This window comes from Muntiacus reevesi, chromosome 3, assembly GCF_963930625.1.
Source record: "Muntiacus reevesi chromosome 3, mMunRee1.1, whole genome shotgun sequence".
Classification (NCBI taxonomy): domain Eukaryota; kingdom Metazoa; phylum Chordata; class Mammalia; order Artiodactyla; family Cervidae; genus Muntiacus; species Muntiacus reevesi.
Genome location: NC_089251.1, coordinates 53,631,886 through 53,655,658, shown reverse-complemented (window position 1 = coordinate 53,655,658; position 23,773 = coordinate 53,631,886). Strand labels below are relative to the sequence as shown.

At 36.1% G+C, this 23,773-nt stretch overlaps 1 protein-coding gene across 1 annotated transcript in view; it reads right to left on the bottom strand.

Moving 5' to 3' along the window:
- The window catches only part of DNAH6 (dynein axonemal heavy chain 6), a 266,242-nt gene that overhangs the window by 176,657 nt on the left and 65,812 nt on the right, over positions 1 to 23,773 (bottom strand). Inside the window, exons 16-23 of the mRNA XM_065927280.1 lie at positions 21,974 to 22,102; positions 17,304 to 17,417; positions 13,461 to 13,604; positions 10,183 to 10,395; positions 9,422 to 9,514; positions 6,863 to 6,982; positions 4,346 to 4,526; positions 634 to 730 (exon numbers count right to left, since the gene is read on the bottom strand). Of these exons, the coding sequence (XP_065783352.1) occupies positions 634 to 730; positions 4,346 to 4,526; positions 6,863 to 6,982; positions 9,422 to 9,514; positions 10,183 to 10,395; positions 13,461 to 13,604; positions 17,304 to 17,417; positions 21,974 to 22,102 (1,091 nt within the window). The remainder of the gene's footprint in view (positions 1 to 633; positions 731 to 4,345; positions 4,527 to 6,862; positions 6,983 to 9,421; positions 9,515 to 10,182; positions 10,396 to 13,460; positions 13,605 to 17,303; positions 17,418 to 21,973; positions 22,103 to 23,773) is intronic.

The window sequence follows — 23,773 nt, the reverse complement described above, 5'->3', positions numbered from 1 at the left end:
TGTTACAGTACAGTGTGCCCCAATGAATGAAATCTGGAGCTCTTGTGATCATCAAGTAGTCATAGTCTCTTTGTATATAAATGCACCAGAACAGTGGTATTTACAGTATTTACATGACTGCCCACGTGCTAACCACGAACTCCATTAAAGCAGGGATCTGGCCTTTTCTTCTTATGTCTTTAACACTGAGCAAAACATTTGGTATGTGTCTAGAATGAATGGATGAGTAAAAAATTTCATTTGAAATTTCTGAAATGACCTTTTAGATGACTTCTACAGTGACCCTCTTAGGCAATCAATTAGCCTAAAGAAGTCAGCTCAGGCAACAAAGGTCTCAAACTTTTTACGGATACATCCGTGGACACATGCACACATACACACCCAGCAGTGAAACAATGCTGTGATCAAGAGTTCTTTCAGCACCTATTCACTTAAACCAAACACTGTATCTTTATCCTTGACACTTACACTCCCCAATCAAGATATGAGCTGCATTGCTATTATGAAATATATTTCCTGCTTCCCTTTTTGGTCCCCTAATATTTTGAGGTTATAGTTTGTTTTAAAGTATATCTTCACAAAATCATGGAAACCCAACTACTAAAAATGTTGTTGGTAGCTTTATAAACTTACCTTGGAAAGATAACTCTTTTTGATTCTAAATATGCCTCTAGACACTTCTGAATTTGGTCAAGTAATGCATTATTATTTTGAAAAGTCTCCAGAAGTCCTGTTCATTGAAAAAAAGGTATTGGTAAAGTCATGTTGAAATAAATAGAGAATATAATTTTAAATATGATATCAACTTTTTAAAAAAGCTTTGGTTTTATTTGGTAAAAGAATGGTCTAATAAATTAAAATTTGGGAAGGTTGGTTAAGAATGTTAAGTATTTTTTAGCATCTATCTTATTCTATTTTTTAATTGAAGTATAGTTGCCTTACAATGTTGTGATAATCTCTGCTGTATAGCAAAATCACTCAGTTATACACATATATACATTCCTTTCTTTATCTTCTTTTCCATTATGGCTTACCCCAGGATACTGAGTATAGTTCCCTACGCTATACATCAGGACCTTGTTGTTTATCCGTTCTAAGTGTAATACTTTGCGTCTACCAACTCCAAACTCCCAGTCTATCCCTTAATAATGACATTAATTTTAATATTTGCCACAGAAGAACAAGCATTTAATTTGAAACCTTTTTATCTGGCATCACCCACTTCAGGGGATTAGGGGTGCACAAACTAAAGCCAAACAACTGCCTCCTCTTGACCCTCCAAACAAAGCCATTCTCTAAACTATACATATTCTTGGTCACAACTGCCTCCTCCTGACCCTCCAAACAAAGCTATTCTCTAAACGATACATATTCTCGGTCACTTCCTTATTCATGTCTTCTATTTCTTCTGCCATCTTTAGATGCTGAAGTTGTGGCAATCGCATCCTATTTCTTCATCACTAAACAGTAGCACCTTAAGAAGCAAGATTCATGTCTTACTTGACATTGATGTTTTGGTGCCTATCATATTACCTGACTTTCATACCTGTTGAAGAATCAAATCCAGTCTTTTCCATGGTCTCCAAGGCTCGATGTGATCAGTGACCCAATCCAATCCCAAACGCACCACCCAACCACACTTTCCTCTCTGGTCTCACTCCTCAGCCCTCTCCTGTGCACTGCTCTCCACCCTGCTCTGGGTTCCCTGCTGACAGGAGCACACGCTAAATGTGCTTTTATTGCAGGGTCTCTACCTGTGTTCTCTCCGATGTTAGCAATACTCCCTTATATCCACAGACATATTTCATTCCTTCATTCTTGCAGATTTCTACTCAAAAGTAGTCACTTTATCAAAATATCCTTTCAACACACACACATACACAGCAGGTCCCAGCTATTCTTTTGCCATATTACCCTGTTTAATTTTTCTTCACAGCTTTATCATCATCTGAAATTAAATATATATGTATACATGACAGTGTAAGTCGCTTAGTTGTGTTTGACTCTTTGTGACTTGATGGGCTGTAGCCCACCAGGCTCCTGTGTCTGTGGGATTCTCCAGACAAGAATACTGGAGTGGATTGCCATTCTCTTCTCCAGGGGATCTCCCTGACCCAGGGATCGAACCCAGGTCTCCTGCATTGCAGGTGGATTCTTTACCATCTGAGCCACCAGGGAAGTCATATATATATATATATATCTCCACACTTCTGTATCTTATGGCAGAAAATGAAGAACTAAAGAGCCTCTTGATGAAAGTGAAAGAGGAGAGTGAAAAAGTTGGCTTAAAACTCAACATTCAGAAAACTAAGATCATAGCATTCGGTCCCATCCCTTCATGGCAAATAGATGGGGAAACAGTGGAAACAGTGGCTGACTTTATTCTTTTGGGTTCCTAAATCACTGCAGATGGTGATTGCAGCAATGAAATTAAAAGACGTTTACTCCTTGGAAGGAAAGTTATGACCAATCTAGACAGCATATTAAAAAGCAGAGACATTGCTTTGTCAACAAAGGTCTGTCTAGTCAAGGCTACAGTTTTTCCAGTAGTCATGTATGAATGTGAGAGTTGGACTATAAAGAAAGTTGAGCACTGAAGAATTGATGCTTTTGAACTGTGGTGTTGGAGAATGCTCTTGAGAGTCCCTTGGATTGCAAGGAGATCCAACCAGTCCATCCTAAAGGAGATCAGTCCTGGGTGTTCATTGGAAGGACTGATGTTGAAGCTCCAATACTTTGGCCACCTGATGTGAAGAGCTGACTCATTTGAAAAGACCCTGATGCTGGGAAAGATTGAGGGCAGGAGGAAAAGGGGCAAAGGAGGATGAGACGGTTGGATGGCATCACTGACTCAGTGGACATGAGTTTGTGTAAACTCCAGGAGTTGGTGATGGACAGGGAGGCCTGGCATGCTGTGGTTCATGGGGTCGCAAAGAGTCGGACACAACTGAACGACTGAACTGAACTGAACTTCTGTATCTGAAATCCCTGGGACTAAATGTATTTTTGAAATCTTTTTTTAAATTCCAAAAGTTATACAACAAAAGTCCCGTAGGGACTGGGGCAGCACTCTGCAATAAGACACATTAATATTATTGCAGCAAAAGGTTTGAATATGCACATTGAGTGGGGGGGGGGGTGCTAGACAAGACACAAGGTCTTTCAGAGATATCCATGTTTTAATCCCCAGAACTTGAAAATTTATTAGTTTTTATGGGAAAAGGCACCTGGCAGATGTGATTACATTATGGATCACAGGCGGGGGAGATTATCATGGATCATGCAATGGGCCCAGTATAATCATGGGGTCTTTATAAGAGGTAGAGAGGGAGATGTGATGGCAGAAACATAGACTGGAGTGATAACAGCTGTGGCTGAAAGAGGACTGGGAACCAAGGAATATGGGCAGCCACTTGAAGCCCCCAAATTTTAAGGTTTTCAATTCTATCATCCCATAGAGTTTTTCCTGTTTGTTTCTGTAAGAGTCTTTGGGCAGAGAGCACAGGCCAGCAGCCTCTTCTGCCTGAGGGAAGCTCTCTGGGTTATCACCAGGACAGACCATGTGCTGCCATTTACAGAACAAGCCGTTGAGCTGAGGCTTTGATAGAAAACATGAAGTTCAATCACTGAGTATGTGCACTCTGAAAGATTTTGATCCTACATCCCTAGAAACAGGACTTATTAAAACACATTTCAACTGTAAAACACTGAGGACTCTACTCAATACTCTATAATGACCTATATGGGAGAAGAATCTGAAAAAGAGTGAATATATGTTTATGTATAACTGATTCACTTTGCTGTATACCTGAAACTAACACAACACTAAAAATCAACTATACTCCAATAAAAATAAACTAAAAAATAAATAAAACACATTTCAACCCTGAGGTTAGAATTATCATTAGTGGCATTATTCATAAGTGGCTGTAATGAATTACTTAAAAGTGTGGAAATTTTTATGGTTAGAAGTCTGTAAGAACTTTCACAGAATGGGTCAACTGAATGTAAATGTATATTTTGTAATCTAAAATTGTGAGATGGAAGCATCAATGATACTGTGTGAGGCAACATTCCCCAAAGCTACACACAGCAAAAGAAGTAGATGCTTGTGTGCCAAAACTATGAACTGAGCTGAAAGATAATGATGGACAATACATTAATAGTAATAAAATAACAAGTGTTCAATTCACATTGCTTAGCAAGAGTGTCAAAGGTACTACAAATGTTCCTGGTCATCAGTGCTGACTAGATCAAGGGTTGAATGTACCACATATTATCAGAATCTTACAGGTGATAAATGCTTTGGATGATTGTAAAGTCTTTTTGTGTGTTTCTTTTCTACCTGGTTGAGTAGCTGCTCGGAGAGCGTTAGGCAGCCGGTTAACCTTCCTCATGATTTCCTTCCATGACTTGTCCACTTGAAGGAACATCTTGGCCTCTGCAGGCAACTGCCTTTGAATATCTGGAGCATTAAAAATACTCTCTAGGTAGAGCCAGTTTCTCTGGCAGTTCAACCATTCTTCCTAGGAGAAAAATAAGGACATTATCAAATTTTTTCACCCAAAGTTGAAAATACACAGCTATGTTAAAAATAACTACACGATGAGTTACTGTATTTTCTACATTTTGGCAGTGTCTCACAGGCCTTAATTTTTCATTAAAATTTTTTTACTTTATTTTATATTGGAGCATAGTTGATTAGCAATGATATGTTAGTTACAGGTATACGGCAAAGTTATTCAGTTAAACCCACAGAAGCATCAATTCTTTTTCAAATTATTTTCAAGTTATTATTACAGAATATTGAAATGAGTTTCCTGTGCTGTGTAGTAGCTCTTTGTTGGTTATCTATTTTAAATTCAGTACTGTATACATGTCAATCCCAAACTCCCAACCTATCCCTCCCCTGGCCCCCACACTTTCCCCCCATAACGATAAGTTCATTCTCTATGTCCTCACAGCTCCTTTGAAATAAAACTTCTTTAAATATCCAAAACTCATCTTAGCCTAATTCCAACTCAGGTTTTTGGTATGAGTAGAGTTATAATGAACCCAAAGAAAGAGGATTAAAATGCCCAGAGGAGACATTCTAGGGGGAAGCAAGATGCTTCAAGGAATCTGAAGGGTTGGGAAGCTGTTAAGTTTAGTGACTGTTTCCAAATATATAAAAAAGGTTCTTTGCCCCAATGATGTCTATATTCTTCCCTCTCCCTCCTTTTAAAGAAGAAATATAATTCATTTTATTCAATTAAAAGAGTAAAACTCGCTTATAACAGAACATGTGGCAAAGACATAAGACTTGGAAGAAGAAGAAAACCATATACTATCTCTCCTCTTAGAGATGATCACTGTTAACCAAAGAAAGCACAAGTGCAGGGTCAGATCTAAAGTCTGTAGACCTCACCCTTCCACTGTGCCTCTTATCATCACATGTGCAGGCCTGAGATTTGGAAAAGAGCATCTCCTACCTCACTCTAGATTTGGGGGCTATGCCTAAACCCTAATATCCCAACCACTCCCTGGTTTGTTTCAGGTTCATACCTTCTATGCAGTTAATTCTCTGGAGGGTCCCTGTTATTCAGGGATCAGATTATAAGGTGTACATTGAAGAGGATGGATTCCTGAAAAAGGTTTCTATGAAATAAAGATGAGACAAATTGTCTTTTCCTACTTAGTGCCTGTATTAAGTCACAGATAACTTTTCATATTAGAACACATAGGGAATTGTCACCTAGGCATGTCCAGCTCTTTGTGACCCCCTAGGTTATAGCCCACCAGGCTCCTCTGTCCATGGAATTCTCCAGGAAAGAATACTGGAATGGGTTGGCATTTCTTTCTCCAGGGATCAAAGGATCTGCCTCCTGCATTGCAGGCAGATTCTTTATTGTCTGAGACTCTAGGGAAGCCCCAGAACATAGAGGAACCCCAACATAATTAATTCAAGATAAAAAACTTAAGTCAAAGACAGATGTTGGGTGGGAAAAAAATTAGAGCAGAGTAAGTGGGCTCTTTGTTTTATTATGGGAGAATCTGAAGTGGAATAAAATAAAAAGGAAGTGTGTATGAAAGGAAGGCCACCTTGGAGACTTCGAGGAACAGTAATAGTCCAGTAAATATGAGCTTGCTGTGATAAGACTCTTAAGGTGGCCCCAGGACCTGGGTTTCATATCCTTGTGTGATCCTCTCCCTCTGAGTGTGGGTGCCACCTGTGACTTGCTTCTAGTTGTGGAGAATGTGGTAAAGGTAATAGGATGTACATAATTAGGTGTATAATACACAAGGTTGTAGCCTCCATCTTGCCTACAGACTTTCTCTTCCCTGCTATACTGATGAAACAAGTCATCTTGTTGAGGAAGTCCATGGAAAAAATCTGAGCAACATGGAGGAGCTGAGGATGGCCTCTGACTGACAGCCAGTGAGAAACTGAAGCCCCTGGTCCTGGAATTGCAAGGAAATTATATCTGTCAGCATCTTCCCTTAGTTGAATCTCTGATGGGAACCCACTCCTGGCTTACATCTTGATTGAACCCTTGTGAGACCCTTAAGCACAAGACCCAGTTAAGCCATGAACGCCTGACCCACAGAAAACTATAGGATAATAAAAGTATCTTGTTTTATACCACTAAAGTTTGTGGTATTTTGTTTCAGAGCAATAATAACTAATTATTGATGGTATAATCTTATTAAAGAAGAGCTCAAGGTATTTGCATTCTCCTTATATTCTGAGAATAATAAAATGTCAGTAATTGAATCTTCTATCTAAGCTCTATATTATCTAACCCTAAGTGAACAAATGACTTCTAAGGTCCTGTGACTTTCCAATTCTCTGAGTCCGTGAATTGAAATTATCCTTACTCACCAGTGTTTGATTAAATAAAGCAAGCTGTTTCTGCCATTCATCTACTCGAGCTTTCAGTGGGCCAACATAACGTGACGAGGCAATGGTTGCAATGTTGATAGTGCTGTCATCAAGAAGGACCTTTCAGGAAAGGTGAAGAAAATATGTGCAACATCGTATGTTAGTGCTCTCAAAGATAATTATAGATATTTAACTCCAAGAGTCTATTTATTTATTTTATTTTTACCTAAAAATTTTTATTTTATATTGGAATAGAAATTTCTATTGGATTTACAATGTTGCATTAGTTTCAGGTGTATAGCAAAATGATTCAACTACACACATACATATATCCATTCCTTTTCAGATTCTTTTCCTATCTAGGTTATACAGAATATTGAGGAGAGTTCCCTGTGCTATACAGTAGGTCCTTGTTGATTATCTATTTTATATATAGTAGTGCGTATATGCTGGGACTTTCCAGGTGGTGCTAGTGATAAAGAACTTGCCTGCCATTGCAAGTTAGACACAAGAGATGTGGCTTCGATCCCTGGGTCCATAGTGTCGCACAGAGTCAGACATGACTGAAGTGACTTAGCACACATGCTCCCAGTGTGTATATGTTAATCCCAAACCACTTAAAAGCCAACTTTCTGAATTAACAGCTTAGTCCCACCCATTATTTCCCATCCACCCACTTCCTCTCCTTCTCCCCTTCATCAGGATTTACAACCCGCTCTGATGTTTTCTTCAGTGTCACCATGGAACTTCTGATTGTCAAATCCTGGCTATTTCTGTCATTATTAACGGCACACGTTTCTGTTTAGCTCAGCCCTTTTCTTCAATCTCCCCCTACAAGTTATCTGGTACTTTATACCACTTTGTCATCCAGGTCTTTATTTCTCAAAATGCTTAAAACTTGAAAAAGTAGCTCCCTTATTTATCTAATGAAACATCATTCTCCCTCAATTATCTTGAGGAAGAGGAAAAGTTAACTCATTCATGTCAAACTCTGGATGATTATAGACAAGTTTTCATCTACCTCCTTTCCCTACTCCTCCATATGCCATAGCAACCCTTGCAGAACATGTACATTTTAAAAAAGGTGTCTGCTAATCTAAAGAATTTTCATTGCTCTATTTAAATTATAAACTTCTTCAGAGCAGAAGTCCCATCACCTGTTATTACCTGGTCTCATACTGACTGATTTCCATCTTGGGTCTGCTCTCCCCTTCACCACCCAGAAGGCTGTCTGGTCTTGCTCTTCCAAACTATACCTGGCAAAGACATTTCATCTCCAATTCTAGTTTGGGGACACACTAAGAGAATGGGTCTTTGCTTTAAAAAAATATTTTATCGAAGTATGACTGATTTACAGTGTTGTGTTAATGTTAGCTATACAGCAAAGTGATTCAGTTATACATATCTATAGTTTTTCACATTCTTTTCTATTATGACTTATCACAGGATATTGAATATAGTTCCCGGTGTGGGATTTGCTTTTTAAATTGAGTCATAATCCCCAGATTCCTTTGCTAAGCAAATATGCCTTCAGATATTAAGTCACTAAGAATATTCCAAACACATGGATTAGATTTATCTTCTTTTGCTGTTATTAGGGCATGACCATTTACTTCTAATCTCAAAAATTTCAAGTGAATTTAGCTTCTTAGTGTGCTATAAACCTGAAATGCTTATTCATGCTTCTTTGCCTTATTTAAATGGTTTGAAGTGCCTTCTATTCTCATCTATAACTATTAATATCAAACTCCCATATTTTTAAGGTCTAGAATGTCTTAGCTGGTCTAGCAAGGATTCTCTGATCACTTCAGTTACAACTGATTTCTTTGCTATACCAAATTCTCCAGCAGTTACTGACTACAAGATTTTAAACTCATATATATATATATATATACACACACACATATATATATATACAGTTGATAAATGAATATGGAATGAAATAATGGAAATAATGTAAAACTTCATAATTACCCTAATCTCCTCCTAATTGCTTTTAAAATTCTTAAAATCCTCTTCTCCATTAGATGACACTAATTTGCTTAATTTTATTAAAGAGCATTAATGCATATGAAAACTTGTGATACTTTAATGTGTATTCCTTTCCATCTTATGCTTTGATTAAAAGGAAAAAATTCTTTATATATATATATATATATATATATGTCATATCTATTGCTTTGTTAAGTATTTCATGTACAAGCATTCATGTCCTGGTGGCTCAGTGGTAGAGAGCCTGCCTGCCAACACAAGAGATGTGGGTTTGACCCCTAGGCTGGTAAGATTCCCTGGAGAAGGAAATGACAACCCACTCCAGTATTCTTGCTGGGGAATCCCATGGACAGAGGCGCCTGGCAGACTACAGTCCATGGGGTCTCAAAAGAGTTGGACATGACTTGATGACTAAACAATTATTTATATTCATATTTTGCCTTCTCAATTAGATTTCTCCCTGACAACTCTCATATTTCAGTCCTTCATTATAATCTCCCATAGGATATTTAGGACTAGGTCTGGCAAGAACCTTTACCATAAATTTCAATAATTCAGTTTACCCACCTGTATATCATCTGTGCCACCCAGGATAAACACATCTTTGGAGTCACGGTGAGGAAGGACGACAAATTCAGTTGTTTTCCAAGAATCCTCCACCTAGGAAATTGTTCAAGTCTTAGTATATCTCAGTTCATTTATGCTTAGGTTGATAAATGAATATGGAATGAAATAATGGAAAACTCCATAATTATCCTAATCTCCTAATTGCCTTAAAATTCTTAAAATCCTCTTCTCCATTAGATGGCACTAATTTGCTTAATTTTATTGAAGAGCATTAATACATATGAAAACTTGTGATACTTTAATGTGTATTCCTTCCCATTTTATGCCTTGATTAAAAGGAAAAAATTCTTTTTACATAGATCCTTGGTAGATGTGTATTTTTAGAGTAAGGAGGTTAAACATCCTAAGTAGAGAAATCTCAATGAGCTTTTGAAGCATTTCATAGTTAGTCTTCTGTAATATGTACTTTGAAAGATAATATATTTTGGTATAAGAGATCTTCCTTGGTGTATGGTTCTTCATACAAAGCATGCAAATGTGTTGCCATCAAGTTCCTGTTGGAGTATAAGCTAAGCAGAAAGAAGATATGTATAGAGGTGATAACAATAATAATGATAGTAAATGTAGAGAAACAGCAGAAAGATAATTGATAATGAGACGGTGGAACTTGCAATGTTGAAAAACAAAGTTGATGATCTTCCCAGTGAATATGAAAACCTTTATATCTCAGGACCTTCAGAATACACATTTTTCAGGTTTACCTTTTTAAGGATTGTTTCTAAGGCAGCTTCTCCAGAAGCCTGTCCAGAAATGTCCTGAATTTCTTGGCCAAAGTCAAAAACATGCAACTCGGCGAGCTTCTCCAAGGTTAACGGAACTTCAAGGTCCACTAGGGTGGCATCAACTGTTTGTTCAATAGCTGCCCAATGTCTAGGCTTCAGAGTTGGGTTCCTCAGGTCCATGATAACTGGAAGCTGGAAAACACACACCCTCTGAGACACCATTCTTTTTATCCTAAAAAATACAGTCCAATTTGGGCATGTAAAAAGCTGGAAGGAATATCGCTGATGTATGTAAACAATGAAAAATCTGGACAAACTGCAAATTAATGACTTGTATTGAATTCATCAGAAAAGTGAGATTGCAGCAAAACCAGCTAACTCAATATTTAGAGAGATACTGGTACCCATAGCTTTCTCCACAGGAAGAAGTTTCTGAGAATTTGTTTACCTAGGAGAGATATCGTGGGTTGCCATTTAAGCTAGTTAGAAGATGTAGCTGAATTTTAAAAATAAATTGCTAAGACTGAGTGTAGGGTAGCATGAGTGTGAAGTCTCAGGGGCAACAAATACATAGAGGGGTACACAGAGAAGACTGGAATAATCCTAAGAAAGCCTATCTTATGGTGTGGTTAGAAACATGCAAGTAAAAAGGTAATAAGAAAATACTTTTACATTGTTGGAAGAAAACACAAAATCTGCCCACTCAGAATTATATGCCAGTGAAAATATCATTTAAAATAAAGGATAAAGACAAAAATTTGGGGAGCTCATTGCTAGCGTACCTACTCAGTAAGAAATATTAAAGGAAGTTCTTCAGGCAGCATGAATGTTATGAGTCAGAAATTTAGATCTCTACAAAGAAATGAAGAATATTGAAAATGGAATATATGTAAAATAAATTTCATTTTATTTCCCATTTTTATTCCTTAAAATGTAACTATATAAAACAAAAATAGCAGCAACATGTTGTGTTTATACTACATATAAAAGTAAAATACATGACAACATTAATACAAAAGATGAGAGGGAGGAATGGGGAATATGGTATTATAAAATCTTTATACTCTACATTAAGCAGTATAATATTGAAGGCTGATTTGGATTAATTGAAAACCTAAAAATTGCTTAAAACAGGTATGAACAATAACTCCGTGGAGAAGATAAAATGGAATAAAAACACATACAATTAAATCAAGAGAGGGAAGAAAAAGAGGAAAAAAGAAACAACAAACAAATTAAAAAACCAGCATGACAGCAGTTTTAATCCAATCAGATCAATAATGCTTTAAATATGAATGGTCTAACCATGTTAGTTAAAAGACTTAAAAAATCAGATTGTATAAAAAAGCAGGAACCAATTATGCACTGTTCGAGAAATCCTCTTTAAATATAAAGAGAAAAATTAAAAATAAAAAGATGGAGAAAGTCATATTGTGCAAATTCTAAAAGGAAGCTATACTATATATATATAAATTAATATATAACTATATTAATTTCAGACAATTCAGACTTTAGAAAAAGAAATCTTATAAAAAATAAATGAAGCCTCTCAGAAAACTAGGAAACTTTGTTATCTTAATATAAGGCATCTATAAAAATATTTGACTAACATCATACTCAAAAAGAGATTGAACGTTTCCCCTTTAAGATCAGGCACAGGACAAGTATATTTTCTCTCATCAGTCCTATTCAATATTGTATAGAAAATCCTGCCCAGTGCAAGAAGGCAAGAAAAAGAAAGAAAAGACACAGATTATAAGTGAAAAAATAAAATTGTCTCTATTCACAGTTGAAGTAATTTTCTATGTTGATAATTATGAATAATGTACAAAAGCTCCTAAAATTAAAAAGCGAATTTAGTAAGATTACAGGATATAAGATCAATATACAAAGGTCAACAGTATTCCTACCTACCAGAAATGAACAATTAGAATTTGAAATTAAAGCAGTATCATTTAAGGTAACATAAAAGAACAGTTTTAAATCTAATAAAGTATGTGCATAATCTGTGTGTTGAAAATTATAAAACAATAATGAAAAGAAATATAAGAAGACCTAACTAAATGAAGGGGTAGGCTGGTGGGAGATTAGAAAATTCTGTCTTGTGAAAATGCCAGTTCTCCTCAAAATGATCTATTGATTTAACACAGTCTCCCCCCAAATCCAAACAATTTGTTGTACATATTGATAAGCTAATTTTAACATTTATATGGAAAGGTAAAGGAATTAGAATTGACAAAATTGTGAAAAGAAGAACAATGAAGAACTTACACTATCTGATTTCAAGATTTTCCAGCTATGGTTAACAACACAGTGTGGTACTGGTGAAAAAACAGACTTAACAGAGCAACAAAATAGAATAAAGTATTCAGCAATAGACTAAAAAACATAGTTAGCAGATTTTTCACAAAGATGCAAAGACAATCAATGGAGAAAGAATACTCTTTTCAAATAATGGTGCTGGATCCACTGAATATCTACATGCAAAATGTAAATAACTCAAAATAAATCATATATGTTAATTTTAAAAAAGCAAAACTATAAAACTTCCAGAAGGAAATACAAGAGAAAATTTTTGTGATCTTTAGGTTTGGCAACAAGTTGTCAGATACTAACTAAAAAAGTAATATGTAAAATAAAAAATATAATAGGACTTCATTCAAATTTAAGCCTGTTGTTCTGTGAAAGTCACTATTTAGGGACTAAAGACAAGTCATTGACTGGGAAAAATATTTTCAAGTTACATATTTGAAAAATGATTTATATCAGACTGTATAAAAACGTCTTAAACTTCACTAATAACAAAACAAACAAGCCAATTAAAAATTGGGCTAATATCCAGACAGACATTTCAGCAAAGAAGGTGGATGAATTGCAAATAGACACGGGCAAAGATGCTCAACATCACTAATCATTAGAAAAGTGTTAATCACCATTATGAGATATTACTACACATTATTAGAATAGTTAAAATTAAAAACAAAGCAAACCAAATTTTAAAAGAACTCCTTATTGATAACAAGTGCTAATGAGGATAAGAAACAACTAGAATTCTCATACTATTCAGTTGCATGATTTGCCCAGCTAAAGAGAAGGATGCAGTTTGTGCCTCTGCAGTAACTGGATTTGTCTGTTGCTTCTTCTGTCTGCAAAGGTAATTTAAACAGGGAAGAATTCCTGGCTTTGGTTAAGTAGTAACTTAAGTAAGTAGTAACTGATTGACCTGGAGTTTCTGAAATAATTTCGTCTAAGCTTACCTTTTCTTTCATTTTTTCCACCTTACTTTTTAGCTGGGGCACAACACTGTTGGGTGGCAAGCCTTTTTCCAGTTGAGTCACAAATTTGGCATATTTAGAAACTTGACCGTTTAGAAATTCTGGATCCAAGGAGTCAAATTTGGACTGTGAAAATTAGGGGGAAAGGAGTTAAGACATATGATAAAAGGCAAACTTGAAATAGTAAAAATTTCTTTACTCAAATTTTCTGGTAGCTATGTTGTCAAATCAAATCAACTTTATGCTTTTTTAAATGGCTCTACTTATGAAGATTTCTAATAGTAGACCAGGCATTGTTTATTACTTTCAAGTCGTTTTCTCACATGTCATCAAAAGCAGTATTACAATTTCTGTAATTTATTACTAAGGGCCAATCATTGTAAAGTTACAGATAGCTAATTTTTATTCTTGTGACCTAGAAATTTCTTACCCAGTAGTCTCCTATTATATTTGATTATGTACACCTTTAATGTAACTTATTTAAACATGCACTTCAATGTATGCATGCATTTATATTTATCAGTTACATAAACATGTAAGTGTATACGTATCATGTCAGATGGTCATATGAATTGAAGGCAATAGAAAATTTATAAAAATGAAAAGATACTTGATGCTCATGGATTGGAAGAATTAATATTGTTAAGATGCTTATATCACCTAAAACAATCTACAGATTCAATATGATCCTTATCAAAATTCCAATGGCTTTTTTTTTCACACAAATACAACAAACAATCCTAAAATTTGTGTGGAATCACAAAAGACCCTGAATAGCCAAAACAATTTTGAGAAAGAATAACAAAGATAGAGGTATCAACCCCTTGATTTCAGACTATGCTCCAAAGTTACAGTCATCAAAACAGTATGGTACTGGCACAAAAACAGACACATAGATTAATGGAACAAAAATAAACCCGCACATATATGGTCAATTAATTTACAACAAAAGAGTAAAGAATATATAATGCAGAAAGGACAGTGTTCTCAATAAATGGTGTTGGGAAAACTGGGCAGCCACAGGCAAAAACAAAGTAACGAAATTGAATCACACACAAAAATAACTCAAAATGGACTAAAGATCTGAATATAAGACCTGAAACTTTAAAACTCCTAAAAGAAAACGTAGGTATTAAACTCTTTGAGAAGGGTCTTGGCAATGATATTTTGGATTTGACATGGAAAGCAAAGGCAAAAAAGTAAAATAACAAATGAGAATCTAACTAAAAAGCTTCTGCACAGCAAAGAAAACCATCAACAAAAGAAAAAGTCAATCTATTTAATGGGAGAAAATGTTTGCAAATTATATGTCTGATAAGGGACTAATATCCATAACTCATATAATTCAATAGCAGAAAAACAAATAACCTGATTAAAAGTAGGCAGAGGATCTGAATAAACATTTCTCCAAAAAAAATGTAACAGATATCTAACAGGTACATGAAAAGATACTCAACATCACTAACCATTGGGAAATTAAAATGAAAACCACAATGAAACATCACCTCATACCTGTTAGAATGGCTAGTAACAGAAAGACAAAAAATAAGCAGTGGAGAAAAGATATGGAGAAAAATGAATACTTGTGCACTGCTGGTAGAAATGTAAATTGGCACAACCACTATGAAAAACGGTATTAAGATTCCTCAAATAATTAAAAATAGAACTACCACATGACTCAGCAATTCCATTTCTGGACTTTTATCCTAAGAAAACAAAAACACTGATTTGAAAAGACATATTCATAGCAGTATTATTTACAATCCCCAAGAAACAGAGACAACCTAAGTGTGTTCACCAATGGATGAATGGATAAAGAAAATGTGTTGTATGTATACAATGGACTATTATTCCACCATAAAAAGAATGAAACTTTGCCATTTTGGCAACATGGATGGACCATGAGGGCTTTATGTAAAGTGAAATAAGTCAGACCAAGAAAAATATCATATAATCTCACTTATATGTGGAATCTAGCACAAAACAAAGCAACAGTCTAAAGTAAAACAACCAAAACAGAATAGATTGATGGTTTCCAGAGAAAAGGGGTGGGTGGATGTAATGGGTGAAAGAGGTCAAAAGGTACAAACTTCTAATTATAAAATAAATCAATCACGGGAATGTAATGTACAGAATAGTGACTAGTTAATAATACTGTATTGCATATTTGAAAGCTTCTAAAAGAATAGATCTTGAAAGTTCTCATAAGAAAAAAAATTATAATTGTGAATGGTAGCAAATGTTAATAGACTTACTATGGTGATCATTTTACAATACACACAAATATAGGATTGTCATATTATACACCTGGAACCAATACAGTGTGTCAAATATGCCTCAACTAAAAATTTATAAACATTCATTTTTTTCTAGATACAATGTCTACTTTTTGTGCACTTCCTGTGGTAAATTTGTCCCACGTTGGAAGCCACTACTCTAATATGGTGGGAATCAGAGCACTTTCTAAGCTTCTTATTTACTACTCAGGAGCATTTTCTGCTTCTGAGATAACTGATAAGTGAGTTATACAATGGAACCTAAAATCCTCTGTTATAATAGCATATATGTGTTTGTTTGTTTCATGCTTTCTTCACCAAAAGGTAAATTCTGTGAGAGTTTAGACTCTGTCCCTTTTATTGTCTGCTGGTATCCACTGTATCCAGAACATTATCTAGGAATCATTCTTGTGTCACTGTAGTTTAACCTAGATGTGTGACTTCTAATTATGGGTACCAGCACAGGGAAGCTGAACCAGCAAGTGTAAAGCAATATTTGTGAAGTTGATGGTATTTCTAGTATGTGCATATCACACTGGAAAGAACAGATGGTCATATATCCTGTCTCCTAGAGGGTTAATCTTTGTTAATGTTTGAATACAAGAGTAGACCCTAAGAACCAAGCCCTATGATACTTGCCCCCCTAATTTACTATGGTTAGAATTTACTAGTGAACTCTCAAAGAAAGATCCTAGATCTCATTACCATGATTCTATTTTATCACAGGGGGGAAAAATGGCTTCCTTAAAAAAAAAAAAAAGACAATGAAAACAGAACCTCAGCCAACAGAAATCTAATGTTGTAGATCATAAATAAAATTCTACAATCCTTCGAAACATCCCACCCTCACCTTCTCCCACAGAGTCCAAAAGTCTGTTCTGTATATCTGTGCCTCTTTTTCTGTTTTGCATATAGGGTTATCATTACCATCTTTCTAAATTCCATATATATGTGTTAGTATACTGTGATGGTCTTTATCTTTCTGACTTACTTCACTCTGTATAATGGGCTCCAGTTTCATCCATCTCATTACCCAGAGGGATCGGGTAGAGAGGGAGGTGGGAGGGGGGATCGGGATGGGGAATACATGTAAATCCATGTCTGATTCATGTCAATGTATGACAAAAACCACTACAATATTGTAAAGTAATTAGCCTCCAACTAATAAAAATAAATGAAAAAAAAAAATCTACAATCCTTAATAACACTTGGCTGTATGTATCAGGACAACACTGTATTCAGAAACCACAAAGCAGTTAAATGCTATATGGTAAGGTCCTTTGATCCCTCCTTCTTTTAGTGTTCTTAAACAGAAAACCTGAGAAGCCTGCCTTACAATAAAGCCTTCTTTGTGGTACTTAAAGATTTGTGTAGTAGAAAGACCTCTGTGCATTTCACTGGAAAGCTGATAAATTCCCACAAAATTATAATATTGTATATTTTACTGAAACACACCAGATTATTTAAAAACTATAATCCATACTACCATGATTTTAAAGTTAAATAATATAAGAATGATTTAAAAATTAAGAGTTTTTCTTTTTTTTACCTTTAACCATTCTTGCTGGAGTTGATCCCATTCAGATAAAGAATCCCAGAGCAATTGTTTAAGCTTCAATTCAGCACTAACTTCTTCCAAAGCATCAAACTTGGACACTTCGACCTTTAAAAATATAATAAGCAAAATGTACAATTTAATTTTCAGATATAGAGATCTCATATGTTATCTTCCTATTAGTAATTTTTGTTTTTTCATTTGTTTCTATCTAAGAGAAACAAATGAAAAAAACAAGTGACAAAACCCCACATACATTCAAATTTCTATTTGAGGGACAAAATAAAACTATATATCCTTAGAACTTAGAAATTCTCAAAAGACACAAACATTACAGAGTTTTAAGGGCATTTTCTCTTAAGTTGGATCATACCTGACTGGTTTTTTACAATAGATAGATGAATCCTCAGAGGCATCTATATCCTTTCAGTTCAGTTGAGTTCAGTCACTCAGTCATGTCTGACTCTTTGCGACCCCATGAACTGCAGCACGCCTGGCCTCCCTGTCCATCACCAACTCCCGCAGTTTACTCAAACCCATGTCCATTGAGCCGGCGATGCCATCCAACCATCTCATCCTTTGTTGTCCCCTTTTCCTCCAACCTTCAATCTTTCCCAGCATCAGGGTCTTTTCAAATGCGTCACCTCGTTGCATCAGGTGGCCAAAGTATTGGAGTTTCAGCTTCAACATCAGTCCTTCCAGTGACTATTCAGGACTGATTTCTTTTAGGATGGACTGGTTGGATCTCCTTGTAGTCCAAGGGACTCTCAAGAGTCTTCTCCAACACCACAGTTCAAAAGCATCAATTCTTTGGTGCTCAGCTTTCTTCACAGTCCAACTCTCACATCTATATATAACCACTGGAAAAACCATAGCTTTGACTAGATGAACTTTTGTTGGCAAAGTAATGTCTCTTCTTTTTCATATGCTGTCTAAGTTGGTCATAACTTTTCTTCCAAGGAGCAAGTGTCTTTTAATTTCATGGCTGTAGTCACCATCTGCAGTGATTTTGGAGCCCCCAAAATAAAGTTTATCACTGTTTCCACTGTTTCTCCATCTATTTGCCATCAAGTGTTGGAACCGGATGCCATAATCTTAGTTTTCTGAATGTTGAGTTTTAAGTCAACTTTTTCATTCTCCTCTTTCACTTTCATCAAGAGGCTCTTTAGTACTTCTTCACTTTCTGCAATAAGGGTGGCATCACCTGCATGTCTGAGGTTATTGATATTTCTCCCGGCAATCTTGATTACAGCTTGTGCTTCCTCCAGCCCAGTGTTTCTCATGATGTACTCTGCATATAAGTTAAATGAGCAGGGTGACAATATACAGCCTTGACGTACTCCTTTTCCTGATTTGGAACCAGTCTGCTGTTCCATGCCCAGTTCTAACTGTTGCTTCCTGACCTGCATACAGGTTTCTTAAGAGGCATGTCAGGTGGTCTGGTATTCCCATCTCTTTCAGAATTTTCCACAGTTTGTTGTGATCCACACAGTCAAAGGCTTTGGTGTAGTCAATAAAGCAGAGGTAGATGTTTTTCTGGAACTCTCTTGCTTTTTCTATGATCCAACAGATATTGGACCCTATATCCTTTAGGGCTTATATGTAGATGGTGGAAGAAGGATGATAGAAGATGGAGAGAATGCTTGTGTGGTAGTTGGTGGAGGGGATGGGGAGATTTAAGATGGAGAGAACATTCTGGTTTCTCACCTATTTCTAACCTAATGGACTGTTTATGAACCCTATAGAGAGAAAGGTTCCAAGAAAATCTAAAGAAGCCGTTTTCATGGCTTAGAGGTTAGTTGCACAGAAACTATGAAGCTTGAGATAAGCCAGGATTTCAAACATTCCACAGAACAGCAGTAAAATACACACTCTTATCAAGTGCAGTCAGAACATTCCCCAGGATAAATCATATGACAGGGTACAAAAGAAGTCTTAACAAGTTTAAGAAGATTGAAATCATACTAAGTATTTCTTTTAGCCACAGTGGTATGAAACTAGAAATCAACAACAGTAGGAAAGCTGGAAAATTTACAAATGTGTGAAAACTAAACAACACAGCCCTGAACAACCAATGGGTTAAAAAGGAAATCAAAGGGAAATTTAAAAAAATATTGAAACAAATGAAAATGGAAACAGCACACTATAACCTATGAGTTGTTGCAAAAGCAGTTCTGAGAGGCAAGTTTTTAGTGATAAATGGATATACTAAGAAAACAGAAAGATCTCAAATAACATATGTTTACACATCAAGGAGCTAGAAAAAAGAGAACAAGCTAAGTCCAACATTTTCAGAAGAAAGGAAGTAAGTTCAGAGTGGAAATAAATAAAATAGGGATCGGAAAAATAATAGAAATGATCAATGAAACTAAAAGCACTTTTTTAAAAGATAAATCTTTAGCTAGAACAAGAAAAAAAGAGAAGTGATTCAAATAAACAAAATCAGAAATGAAAAAGGATACATTACAACTTACACCACAGAAATACAACTGTAGCCCACCAGTCTCCTCTGTCCATGGGGTTTCCCAGGTAAGAATACTGCAGTGGGTTACCATTTCCTTCTCGAGGGGATCTTCCTGAGCCAGGGATCGAACCCATGTCTCCTGCATGGCAGGAGGATTCTTTACCACTGAGACACATAGGAAGCCATGATCATAAGAGATTACTATGAAAAACTAACTGTATACCAACAAACTGGATAACTTAGAAGCAGTGCATAAATTCCTAGAAATGCATAACCTATTAAGACTGAATCAGGAAGGAATAGAAAATCTGAGCAGAAAAATAAGAAGGAGAGCAAATCAGAAATCAAAAACCTCTTAGCACAGAAAAGCCCAGGACCAGATGTCTTCACTGGTAAAATCTACCAAGCGTCTATGGTGGGGGTGGGGGGAAGAATCAATGCCAATCTTTCTCAAACCTTTCCAGAACATTAAAGAGGTGGGAACACTTCCCAACTCATTTTACAAGGCCAGCATTACCCTGACAACAGGTATCTAGCCTTGTCTTCATTAAGAATTAGAAATGATTTCCTATACCTCTTATGCCTTCACTCCTGTTCCCCCTAATAACCGAGAGCTGGAGAGGAAGGTTGGATATGAGGTCCTCCTCTGCTGTGCTGTGTTTAGTCACTCAGTCATGTCCGACTCTGTGACCCCATGGACTATAGTCCCCCAGGGATTCTCCAGGCAAAAATACTGGAGTGGGTTGCCATGCCCTCCTCCAGGGGATCTTCCCAGCCCAGGATTGAACCCAGGTCTCCCACAGTACAAGCAGTTTCTCTACCATCTGAGCCTCCAGGGAAACCTGAGGTCATCCTAAAGAATCATAAAATGTAGATATGGAGCCTGGAAGGAGGGAGACACACTTCTATTTCAGGCTCTGGTTCTAGCTACACTATTCTTCCTGACCCAAAGGAGTGCCTACCTGCTATAGCTTTTTATTAGGTAATGTTTCATCCATAGTTCCCTTCTTACTGCACACTTTCCTGTCTAATAGGTCACTTAATTCAATCTGGGAACAACTCTGAACCATAATTCTCTCATGCACAAACCTCCTGCCTCAAGTATTATGTCAGTTGCACTTTCTAGTGCCCAGGTTATTATTCTGCAGGTTGCTCCACCAAACCTCAGGTCTGGAGTGGAGACCTGGAGGGCTCAGGTCTCAGAGCCCTCAGACCACTTTCTGGTCATCCATCTGGGGCTCTGGAAGGAATGGATGCATCTCCATGTGACGTCCAAGCACTTCTCTGAAATTTGGGGGAGACTATTAACACTCCCTCATTGCTGGTGGCCTCTGTTTTTGGTCCCAGGAATTTCTCCTATTTGCTTTTCTCTTTGTTCTCTAAAATACCTATTCTGATACTTTAGCTCCAACACTTTGGCTACCTGATATGAAGAACCTACTCATTGGAAAAGACCCTGATGCTGGGAAAGATTGAAGACAAAAGAAGGGGGTGACAAAGCATGATATAGTTAGATCGCACCACCGACTCAATGGACATGAATCTGAGCAGGAGACAGTGGAGGACAGAGGAGCCTGGCATGCTGCAGTCCATGGTGTCACAAAGAGCTGGATATGACCTAGTGACCGAGCAACAATAATATCTGTTCAGAGCACTTATAACTCTCACTCATTTCTTTTCATTTGGGGGGGGGCGCATATCATTTAGCTTTTTAATTTTTTGGAATCCATCTTTTGGCTGGCTTAGTCAAATTCTCTTCTTTCATCAAGCTGGCACGTCAAAACCAGAGTAAATGAGACAATATTGATGGTATCAATAATATACACATGAATGAATGTAAAAGAAGCTTGAATATTAAGAAAAAAATCAAGGGGTTTCAATTGATTACATTTAAAAATCCACATGCATTTTAACATAGAAACTACAGTTCCTGGTCGGAGTATTTGTCTATAATTCACAATTACTTTTTAATAAAGAAAGATATTTTGTCTCTCATGTGTCCTGATCTTTAAACATTTCAAAGGCAGAGAATATACCATATTTTGTATTTCAGATGATTCCAGTACAGTGACTAGCACATAGGTGTCTAAACATTGAGCACTATTGAAAATGAGTGTGCATCAATGTCACTTCTGTGCATACACAAAGATATATTTTATAGTTCTATATTTTAGGAACAGATGTGTAGCACTGTCATTACCTTAAAATTCTTCTGATAGGATTTATATTGAAAAGCTCGTTTTTGAAGATCATCCAGAACTAACAGCAGCTCATTCAACATGACCTTTATTTTCTCTTGGTCAGCATTAATGTCCAAAATCTGTGGATCCTGTAAAATTAAGATAGCTTTTGATTAGTCATTCCTACTTTTTGAAGTACGCCATCAAATTACATGAATAAACACTTTCAAAACATATTTTTGCTAATTCCTTCTAATTTTTAGAAAATATATGAAAATGGTTGCTTTTCTTGAATTTTAAAACAATGCAGATACCTTGTAAAAAGTACAGAAATGTATAAGTAAGTACAATGGGGATAATATTGTTTTTAAAGAGTACATAATGCATTTTCCTTTATCTTCTTTCCTATATTACATTTTTCTTTCAACTAACGAGACTTCAGTTAAGGAAAGGTGAATACAATATGGAAAAGAATGAAGGGAATATAAGGAAAATTATCATTTTACAGTAAAGGAATGATTATAATTTACAAAAAAGGTAGAATTTTATTTGATTGAAAAAATAGGCAAAAGCAATTTATGGCTTTAGAATTCAGGGTAGTGGTTGCTTTTGGAAAGGAAGGAAAGGTTAGTGACTAGAGGGCACCCTAAGGATACCAAGAACAATAGCTCTTGACTTGAGCAGTAGACATATGGATGTGTTCACTTTCTGAGAACTCACTGAGTTGTTCAGTTATTATAGTTATGTACAGCTTTCTCTTGCAAAATACAAAAATACTTAAGTACAAAAGTAAAAGCAATGCCAAGTTTTTTAGACTAAAAGTTGACATATAGTGAGTACACAATAAATGTTAATACTTTTAGCCATGTCAACACATATAAATGCATGCTGTAATCTTCAACATCGGTATTGTATTCCTTTGAGTGGAAGTACGTCAACACATTTTATTATTCTGTTGAAGGACACTGAGTTTTTCCCATTTTTTTCTGATTTGTTCATAAGTTTATATGGCTGTGGGCTTCCTTAGTGGCTCAGCTGGTAAAGAATCTGTCTGCAATGTGGGAGACCTGGGTTCAACCCTGGGTTGGGAAGATCCCCTGGAGAACTGAATGGCTACCCACTCCAGTATTCTGGCCTGGAGAATTCCATGGACTGTATAGTCCATGGGGTCACAAAGAGTCAGACACAACTGAGCAACTTTCACTTTCACTTCACTTTATATTGCTTTAAACTTTTGGGATAAGATTTAGTCAATGTTAATAATTAAATAGTAGATCATTATTATATGATCTATTTTCACATTTGCTTCAGTTAAGAATTATCCAGATGTCTATTCTAAGATCTTAAAAAATTCCTTTTATATCTTTAGGATAGTAAAATTGGTGCAAGTTAATCAAACATTCCTTATCACTTATTAATTTATACTCTGCCTCTTTCTAAGATGGAATTTTCTAATATGTGACTAAGATAACTCTAAAATTGTGACAATAGCTATAAAATATGCTAATAGGATGTAAAAACACTAATTTCAAAATAATAAATAGAAGCTAGGAAAAAGAGAATTCACTACTATTGAACTGAGTTTTTCTTACTTTTTTCTGATTCGACCATAAGACTTAAAAAAATTTTATTTAATTGGAGGATAATTACTTTACAATTTTGTGGTGGCTTTTGCCATACATTAACATGAATCAGTCATGGGTACATATGTGTACCCCTATCCTGAAACCTCTCCCACCTCCCTCCCCACCCCATCCCTCTAGGTTGTACCAGAGCACCAGCTTTGGGTGCCCTGCTTCATGCATCAAACTTGCACTGGT